This window comes from Nematolebias whitei, chromosome 3 (assembly GCF_014905685.2).
Source record: "Nematolebias whitei isolate Nwh7 chromosome 3, NemWhi1, whole genome shotgun sequence".
NCBI classification, from domain to species: Eukaryota; Metazoa; Chordata; class Actinopteri; order Cyprinodontiformes; family Rivulidae; genus Nematolebias; species Nematolebias whitei.
In genome coordinates, this window is record NC_056500.1 from 44,412,400 (window position 1) to 44,422,708 (window position 10,309).

Below are 10,309 nucleotides of genomic sequence, written 5' to 3' on the forward strand. Positions count from 1 at the left end.
ATGACTGTAACTTGTAACTCAACGCATTATAGAAATGTAGTGCAGTAGAAAGTACAGATACTTCATGTAAAATGTAGTGGAGTAAAAGTCGAAAGTACCCACGATTAACTCTACTTAAGTAAAGTACAGATACATGTAAAATGTACTTTAGTACAGTAATGATAATGAAGTACTTGTACTTGGTTATATCCCACCTCTGGTGGGCAGTAAGCCTTTGTCAAGGAATACCAGACCTTTATTAAGAGCAGTAAATTTGGGTAGTCCTTTTGTTCAGTAAGTGTGGAAAGCTGTGGTGAAACGCATCACTGAAGTGTTCGGTGTCAGCTTCGGTATGCAACACATGGATGAGCTACAGATTATGTAATCCAGTGTCTCACAGCCAGCGTAACTCTGAAAATGTCACACAGTGTTGCTAAAATTAATAATTCTTTCCGACAGATATTTGTGCTGCTCTTGTGACCTGATAGACCAACATCAGATACAGTATTATGCAAGTTTAAACATAAACAAACTGGTATTTTTTCACGTTCACACAGGATATATAGACAGTTATGGTAAAAGTCAGTGTAGTGCATGCTTTTTGTGCTGAAACAGAGCATCGGCATGCTGTATTTTCTGGTAACAAGTTTTGTTTAAAAAAAAAAATAAAGACAAACACATGAGTCATGACTAAATGCTTCCAGGATTAGAAGATGATGCTTTTGAATGGGAAATATTGAATAAGTGGCTTCAAAACAATTTTATAAAGAGCTAATACACTGAGGAACAAATCACAGGGTTGTAGGTTTGAACATCTCTCCTATTTGTTACTTTTCAGAGTCAGAGTCAGAGTCAGAGTTTCTTTATTGTCATTCGCACCTCATGTGGTACATGTGGTGGAGCGAAATTATGTACACAGGGTCCCAGTTACATCCAACAATAAAATGTATAAGAAAAACAGTAATAACATCTAAGATATGAACTAAGAAAAACATCAACTAAATATACACTAAGCACTCATAACATAAAACATTGAACATCACCACAAACATGAACATGAGTCTGTGAGCAGATGTGCACGCATGAATTTCTCACTTTTACGTGATTTTTTTTAGACACGTGGCATTCTGAGGACATGCATGTAAGTTGATCCAGAGCATTTATCAGTGGGTTGAAATAACTCTGTTTTATCTTTCAACATATTTAATGTTGGTAGGGTAGTTTGCAAAAAGTAAGCAACTTTTACTACATAAATATAACTAAAGTAATAGCTTGTTTAGCAAATTAAACAACTCAGCGACACTAACAGCTGACAGGAAGATTAAACATTTATGCTCGAGTATAAATTTGTGCAAAGGCTTGTTGTTCTAAAATAAATTAACTATTACATGTAAAAATGTATTTAGAAGAATAAAACAAATTAAAATCTCAAATAAACCCATTGCGCCCTCTTGTGGTAAACATTGTTCAATACATATTGCAGCTCTGTTAGACGTCACTTCCGGTTGTGCAGCAGCCATTTTGTCTGTTCGAATAAAACTCGACCGTTGCGAACTGCAGTTCCACCTTAAAAAACAAATCGAAATATCACTTTGGCTTCTCTGTTTCGTAATAATCCGAACTTAATCGCGATATAAAATTCGCACTTTTGTTTTAAGAGTCGGAGAGAGCTCTCCTCTTCGCGGTAAGCGTGAAAAGTTTGCGGGTAGGGTAAAAAAAACATGTCGTGCGAAGAAAGCTACTTGGCTATCATACGCTACCTGACGGATGAACGGGAGCCGTACGCGCCGGGGACGCCCGGTAACACCAAGAGGAAAATACGTAAAGCCGCTGCATGCTACGTTGTCAGGAACGGGACGTTGTTGTACCAGCGTCGGCAGAAGGGCCAGAATGAGTTCACGGAGCTGGAGGTGGTGCTGCAGGATGGCAGGAGGAAGGAACTTATCCAGCAGGCGCACATCAAGGAAACCGGCGAGCACCTGAACCAGCAACTCACCTGGGAGGACATCTCTCAGAGGTACTGGTGGAGAGGTAAGAGCCCTGGTCCGAGTCACTCGGTGAGCTTTAGTTACAGTAAAGTGGCAGGTCCAGTCAACACCGAACACTAATTAATGCACAACACTGGGCGACAAACACTTGGTGCTGCCACCTAGTGGAGCATTAAAGAAGGAACATGTAGTTACATCTCATGTGTCTTGTTTAGCAGAGGGATTATACAAACTCCAGTTTTATGGAGTGAATGCAAATAAAATACAATAAATATGTCTGTGAAATGTTAAAAAAATCACATATGTAAAATGTTTTTTTTATTAAAGTTATCAGTACTTAAATAAATAAATACTTTTACATACAGATGCTGGTCATAAAATTAGAATATCATGAAAAAGTTGATTTATTTCAGTCAGTTCATTCAAAAAGTGAAACTTGTATATTATATTCATTCATTACACACAGACTGATGTATTTTAATGTTGATTATAACTGACAACTAATCAAAACCTAAATTCAGTATCTCAGAAAATTAGAATATTGTGAAAAGGTTAAATATTGAAGAGACCTGGTGCCACACTCTAATCAGCTAATTAACTCAAAGCACTTGCAAAGACCTTTAAATTGTCTCTCAGTTTAGTTCTGTAGGCTACACAATCATGGGGAAGACTGCTGACTTGACAATTGTCCAAATGACGACCACTGACACTTTGCACAAGGAGGGCAAGACACAAAAGGTCATTGCTAAAGAGGCTGGCTGTTCACAGAGCTCTGTGTCCAAGCACATTAATAGAGAGGTGAAGGGAAGGAACAGATGTGGTAGAAAAAAATGTACAAGAAATAGGGATAACTGCACCCTGGAGAGGATGGTGAAACAAAACCCATTCCAAAATGTGGGGGAGATTCACAAAGAGTGGACTGCAGCTGCATGCACAGAAGTATGCAAGACATGGGCTTCATCTGTCACATTTCTTGTGTCAAGCCACTCTTGAAAAAGAGACAGCATCAGAAGCATCTCACCTGGGACTGTGGGCCAAAGTTATGTTCTCTGATGAAAATACATTTTGCATTTAATTTGAAAATCAAAGTCCCAGAGTCTGGAGGAAGAGGAGAGGCACAGAATCCACGTTGCTGGAGGTCCAGTGTCAAGTTTCCACAATCAGTGATGGTTTGGGGTGCCATGTCATCTGCTGGTGTTGGTCCACTGTTTTCTGACGTCCAAGGTCAACACAGCATCTACCAGGAAGTTATAGAGACTTCTTCTTCTTCTTCTTCTTCTTCTTTGGTTTTTAACGGCAGCTTGCATCCATCAATGTTGCACTACTGCCATCTCTTGGTGTTTATAAGTTAATTTCTTTCCTCCAAATTCTCTTGAGTCCAGTATTATTTAAAAAACGAAATATCTTTCTTTTCCCTTCTTCACTATTCAGCTGCGAAGCCACATTTTCAAATTTTAGTTCTCTTTTACAACCTATTTCCATTCTCAATAATCTTCTTTGACCCACATATTTCTTGCAATTAATAAAAACATGTTCTATTGTTTCTGTGGTATTACACCAATCACATAAACCAGTAAGATGTTTCCCCATCTTAAAAAGAGTGCCATTCAAAAAACTTTGCCCAGTTCTTATTCTATTTATAATTATCTCCTCCCTCCTATTTATTCCTCTGATTCTTTTAACATCAACTGTATTCTGTATCCTGTATAAATGTCTCCCTTTTGTCTCATTATTCCAGCTCATTTCCCATAATTTCTTGCTTTCTTTCCAAACTATACTTTTTCCTTCAGACTTAGATAATTTTATTGACATATCAATATCTTCTTTTTTAACAGCTTCTTTAGCCAACCTATCTGCTTTTTCATTACCTAAAATACCTAAATGAGCAGGAGTCCACATAATTACTATAGTTTTGTTTTGTTCACAAAGTCTATGATGAACAAACAGAATCTCATACAAGATGTGTTGGTGATTACTTGAGGTTCCCTTTTCAATGCTTAATAGTGCTGATAATGAATCACTGCAAACTATAATTTTACTTGTTCTACTATCCTCCACCCATTCTAAAGCCAATAATATAGCACATAATTCTACTGCATATATACTCAGAAAATTAGATGATTTTTTCGAAAGCTTAATCTTTAATTCGGGAATCACTACTGCTACACTAGTTGCTTCAGTTTTTGGATCTTTTGAACCATCTGTATAGATTTGCAGGTAATCATTATATTTCTTCTCTACTCGATCATAAAATTCTTCGACAAATATCTGTAGTTTTCCTTTTCTTAATATTTAATAATGATCTATCTACATTAATATATTTCCATGCCCATGTAGGCCTTAAGGGCCATAATACTGTTGAATTAAATTCTTTGTTATATACTTTAAATGTTCTTGCTAAATTATCCCCAATCCACCCAAAACTATTTTTTAGCTCCTTTCCTCTTTTCCAACAATTTTCTAACACTTTCTTAACTGGATGAGTTTCATTGTGTCCTTTCAAATTTATCCAATAATTTTATAGAGACTTCCTGCTGCTGACCAACTTTATGGAGATGCAGATTTAATTTTCCAACAGGACTTGGCACCTGCACACAATGCCAAAGTTACCAGTACCTGGTATCCCTGCTCTTAATTGTCCAGCAAATTCACCTGGTATTGTGAAGAGGAAGATGTGATACACCAGATCCAGCAATTCAGAAGAACTGAAGGCCACTATCAGATCAACATGGGCTCTCATGACACCTGAGCAGTGACACAGACTGATCCACTCCATTCCACACTGCTGCAGTAATCCAGGCAAAAGGAGCCCAAACTAAGTATTGATGCTGTACATGCTCATACTTTTCATGTTCATACTTTTCATGTTCATACTTTTCATGTTCATACTTTTCAGTTGACCAACATTTCTAAAAATCCTTTTTTTATTGGTCTTAATAATTTAATTTTCTGAGATACTGAATTTGGGGTTTTTATTAGTTGTCAGTTATAATCATCAACATTAAAATAAACATTTGAAATATATCAGTCTGTGTGTAATGAATTAATATAATATACAAGTTTCACTTTTTGAATGGAATTACTGAATAAATCAACTTTGTCATGATCTTCTAATTTTATGACCAGCACCTGTACATCCAACAAAGTTATGTCAGGTCCTCTGGGACGGTTTTCTTTTTCTGGACGGACTGAGTTTGTTGTGGCTCCTCGGACTGATGAAGTCTTTTGGATGAAAGATGAAACGTTTCAACAAAAAGAAACCGTCCAGAGGACTGAGGGCGGCTGTGGCTGAGTGGTTAGAGCAGTCGTTCTCCAATGCGAGAGTTGGGGGTTCAAATCCACCAGCAGTCACATGCTGAAGTGTCCCTGGGCAAGACACTGAACCCTTCATTGCCTCTGATGTGTGTCCCATCAGTGTATGAATGTGATAAATCTCTGATGAGTCTCTTTAGAATGATTTGTTCAATTAGCTTTGTAGAGATCTAGTATAGAGCTGTATGAACGGGTAAATGAGGACACAGATTGTTGTAAAGAGCTTTGAGTATCTCGATAAGATGGAAAGGTGCTATATAAGTACAGTCCATTTACCAGACTGAACTTTGTTGGATTTTTTTTTTTACCTGGATTATTGAGCAAGAACTTTGATATTTTACATTTAATTTTTAAAGGGTCATGAATTTCATCTTGCTAATAGACCCTATAGACTAGTGATTTCCAAACTTTTCTTGTTGCAGTCCCACAAAATACCAGCATCAGAAACGATCCACATGACGCTAACATTCACTACTTAAACCAGGGTCCTGCAACCTGCAGCTCTGGGGCCCCGTGCGGCTCTTTGGGCCCTCTTCAGTGGCTCTTTAATGCTTTGACCAAAACTAGCACCATCAAACCTAATTAAAGTCAAAGTAAATGAAAGTATTTGTTGTTATTGTACAATTCATTAAGTCACATTTATAAATTCAACAAACCAGCGTAATTTTGGTACTCTCTTTAACTATATGCTGCTTGACTACCTTAAAGTGGGATACTTAATTTCCCCACACATAATCAACCTTTATTTATGCAGGTTAGTCTCGATGAGTCACAAGGACTCATTTTCTGAAGAGACCCATTTTAGACAAACTACAGATGAGTTACAGACATTCATTCAACCTTTATTTATTCAGGTTAATCCCACTGAGCCTCGGGGGCTCATTCACAAGAGAGACCTGATTCTAACAAAGCGTGATGACAACCCTGAGTAACAACAACAACAACAATAAACAACCATAAAATGCATATAAAAGTAGTGATACCTTTATATTAAAAGACGACTCCCCATAAGCTTGCCTAGTTTAAAAAAGGGCAACAAAAAAAAAGTTAGTTCATCTTATATTTCTAGTTTTACCATGTCACCCCATTGCCCCTGTGGCCCCCAGTTGATAACATGTTTTTGACATGTACTGAGAGAGCAGAAAGAAATGGCTCTTCTGAAAGTAAAAGTTGCAGCTGTCTTGATTAAACTCTACACAAACTAAATAACTATCAAGTTTGTTGGTTTAGTTTAGGTTTTTATTTTTGCTAAAAAGCCAATAATAATAATAAGAGGATAAAACCACAACACACAAATCTTAAAAAATTAAAAGCATTTATCCATTTATGACAACAGATTTTTTATTGTCTTTGAAATAATAATAATGGCAAAGTTTGCAATAAATTGAAAAAAAAAAACAGATTTCTAAAAATAACTTGAAGACCCCTCACTTGTACCCACAGTGTTTCTACAGAAATTTGTTTCTTCTTCTGTTGTTTTATAATTAAAATTTAAATCATCGTGTTTTTATCTGCATTTCAAAAATCTTGACATTAGATTTTATTCAAACATGATGCCCTTCTACGCTGCAGTCTTCTAGGCAGGTAAACTAGAATACCTCCATTCTCTACACTCGTTTAACAAATTAACCCGAATGATAAAATCTGTGCCAGTTATATGACATCACAAAGATACTTTTAATATTTTGTACACCCAGTTTGTGCTCAGCCTTCTGCTGCTACATTTTTTTTATTGAAGTCATATTCAGCACAAATCCTCTATTTTTAATCCTTCGCAGTATGTTTCCAACAATACATCATGGCAGTGCCCCATAACTGGTCCCTGCTGGCTTCAGCTATCAGCTTATTATCTTCTTCAGCTATTTGCTGTCGTGACTATTGGCAAAACGTAGTTCTAGGTGGGAGCAGTGATCGCCTGTGACTAAACTAGTCATCGTGTACTTCAGTGTACTGTGCCGAAGTCTTCACTGAGATGGTTTGGAGCAGTTACACATGCACCGTGAGTGAGTTTGAGTCTTACTCATGTGATTTGGTGGATCCAATGGTACAACCATTCATCAGGAACAGGACATGCTGAGTCATTGTTGTTTTACTGTGAGCGTCACTGACTGTTTTCTGACACCTGAAGGTATCCTGAAGAACGTCAAAGACCACATCAGAGAGTGCGCGCTCTGTCAGAGCAGACGCGTCGCCGACGATGGCTCCGGATCTCGACCGCTGTCCCGGCCAGGTCGGCGCAGGGCTGGCGTCAGCATGATCGATGAAGAGTTTGATGAGGAGGAGGAAGATGAGGGAGATGACGGTTTATTTGCCACAGATTTGTCCCCCCTGCAGAGATCCAAGTTCTCCAAGGGCTCGACTAAGCATGAAGTGGTATTTGTAAGTAGCAGAGCTGATCCCATCACAAACACACAGACGTAAATGTCACGCTGACCGTTGGAAGAAGGCACAAAGCGGTGGAAGTTGAAGTGTTTGTGTTTTTGCTGATTCCAGGTGGACAGTAAGGGTGAGGTGAATCAGTTCCTGCCCAGACACAGCCAGACCATGTTGGACAAACTCAACCAGCAGCGTCTCAGCAACCAGTTCTGTGACATCACGTTGTTCATCGAAGGAGAGGAGTACCGTGCGCACAAATCTGTCCTGGCTGCCTCCAGTGAATACTTCAACGAGCTCTTCTTTGAGAAGGGAGCAGCTACGACCCATGAAGCTGTAGTTGACCTTTCTGGTAAGTCTTTCTTTTTGCTCTGTTCAGTTTTCCACCAGTGTTTAATCTTCGTTATTCTCTTTACAGGTTTTGCCAAAGCCACCTTCCTCCCACTGCTCGATTTTGCGTACACCTCTATGCTTAAGTTTAATTTCTGCATCATGGCCGAGATCGCCAATTTGGCCCGACACCTGCTGATGACAGAAGTGCTGCAGATTTGCGAGTCTGTGCATAAACAGGTGGAGGAGCAGAAGCTGATGGTGTATCAGAGAAGCGAACCCCAAATTGTTGTGTCAGCCCAATCGGCTGAGCAGGAGATCCCAGAAGGCTCGATGGAGAAGCCCGATGCCTACATGGTGACCATCCAAGATGACGGTGGGACAGTGGTCACACACCTCCAAGAGGACGGTGGGACGGTGGTCACACACCATGCTGTTGCTGTTTCAGGCGAGCCTTTAGCTTTCGTTGCTCAAACCAAAGAAGGGTACATCCAGCAGCCGGTGGCAGTTCTAGCCCAGGCTGTGGAGGGAGAGGTGGTGCACGCTGTGGAGGCTGAGCAGAACGAGTCTGTGGCGCTGCTCGCTCACAGCGGGCAGGTTGAGGCCGGAGAGACTATCACTCTTATCTCAGGCTGTGCTGAAGGGATGGAGGGCGACACAGTGACGGTGGTCACCCACAGCGGGCAGGCGGGGGCCAGTGAGTCCCTCTCTGTGGTGTCGGCCTGCTTGGCGATAGAGCAGCCGCAGGTTGCTGAAGCTTTTGTTATTGATACAGCTTCAGACAAAGTCAGCCCCCCCGAGGTGAAGTTCAGAGAGACAATACCCCAACACGGGGACACAAAAGTCCCAAATGAAGAGCCTGCGCCTGCCCCCCCGAAACGCAAGCGAGGACGTCCAGCCAAGCTAAAGAAGGAGGTGGAGGAGCTTGTACAGCTGGAGGAGCAGCCCTTTGCAGATGAGGACACTGTTGACAAGCAGGAGGCCATGTCAGACGATCCAAGCAAACGGCGCCTCCGGCAGCGCTCCATGGCCGAGGGCAGCTACGCTCGTCTGCATATGGGGCTGGAAGAAGAGGAGGAGGGGAAAAGTGCAACTCCACCTCAACCCTCCACTCCCAAAGTACAAAATCAGGTTTGATTTTCTGTTTTTTTCTAACTTTTGTGAAGAGTGAAAATTTTCTATCACTCGCCACACATGGCAATAATGTTTTTGCTTGTTTGTGAGTTTGTTTGTCTAGTGTTGGCAAAACAGTTCATGAAACACTGAACAGCTTTAAGTGAAACTCATTTACAAATGATTGCACCCTGTTGTGGAGCAAAGAGGGGAATTGAAAGTGCCCTCCCTTTATTCTGTGCTGGATAACTTGAAAAATAAGTAAGGGATCAACTTCCACCTTAGTGTGTGGCTACATCTAGACATAAGAAAGGCCACTGTTGGAAATTGAGTTGCCAGGTTAAAATCTAAGATGGCCACCACCATATAAAATCTTTGTTTTCTAGTTTTTATATAGCTTAAAAGTATAATTTCTTTAAATGATTAGGGTGACTGTTGTGGTGAAATATTAATGTATGGTAGCCAGGGCCACCATTGTCCGCCCCCTGGCTCTGCCATTGTGCCTGGTGATGGATAAGATTGCTCCCTCTGCCTGCCAGGATTTGTCACTCCACGCTGCCTTGGAAAATCAAAATAAAACATCTACCTCTGTTCTTCTAACTCCTTCCTACTTGAATATCTTGCACCAAAACATTAAGGTTAACTTTAATTTCTGTTTACTTCCAGTCCAGAAAAACCCTCAGCTCAAAAGCCTTTTTTTTTTTTTTTTTTTTTTTTTTTTACTGTTTATTCAGCGACTCATCCCTCAGAGGACATCAACATACTGCTTGTTGACATTTGAAGTCAACTCAGTTCAAGATGTCCGCTGCATCTAATTGACCTGGGCAAACACTGGCTATAACTCACTTCGAATGTTATTGACCTAAAAGTTGGTCTGGTGGAAGCTGAGACTGTTTATGCATATTTTGAAAAGTAATGGACTGTGTAAGATCTGTTATCACTTTACCCTTAACTCTTGGAGTCAATTGTGCTGCAGGCAAATTTTGTCAAACTACAAGATGGATTTTAAAGAAACTTATAAAGAAAAATGGTTGGATGGATTTGGGGTCTCCCAATTCAAGGTGTTTGCCACAGTCAGTTTACAGTAGTCCTTGATTTATCTCGGAGGATCCGTACCCTGAAGTCTCGCGATAGGTGAAAAACCGTGAAGTAGAAATATTAGTACAAGTAAGTAGTAGTTTATTTATTTATATATATATATATATATATATATA

General features: G+C 39.9%; 1 protein-coding gene across 1 annotated transcript in view; it reads left to right on the forward strand.

The window, feature by feature from the left end:
• Nucleotides 1-1,512: 1,512 nt before the first annotated feature.
• The window catches only part of zbtb11 (zinc finger and BTB domain containing 11), a 117,613-nt gene continuing 108,816 nt past the window's right edge, over nucleotides 1,513-10,309 (forward strand). The window contains exons 1-4 of the mRNA XM_037674354.1: nucleotides 1,513-2,010; nucleotides 7,408-7,658; nucleotides 7,773-8,004; nucleotides 8,071-9,113. Of these exons, the coding sequence (XP_037530282.1) occupies nucleotides 1,701-2,010; nucleotides 7,408-7,658; nucleotides 7,773-8,004; nucleotides 8,071-9,113 (1,836 nt within the window). The 5' untranslated portion in view covers nucleotides 1,513-1,700. The remainder of the gene's footprint in view (nucleotides 2,011-7,407; nucleotides 7,659-7,772; nucleotides 8,005-8,070; nucleotides 9,114-10,309) is intronic.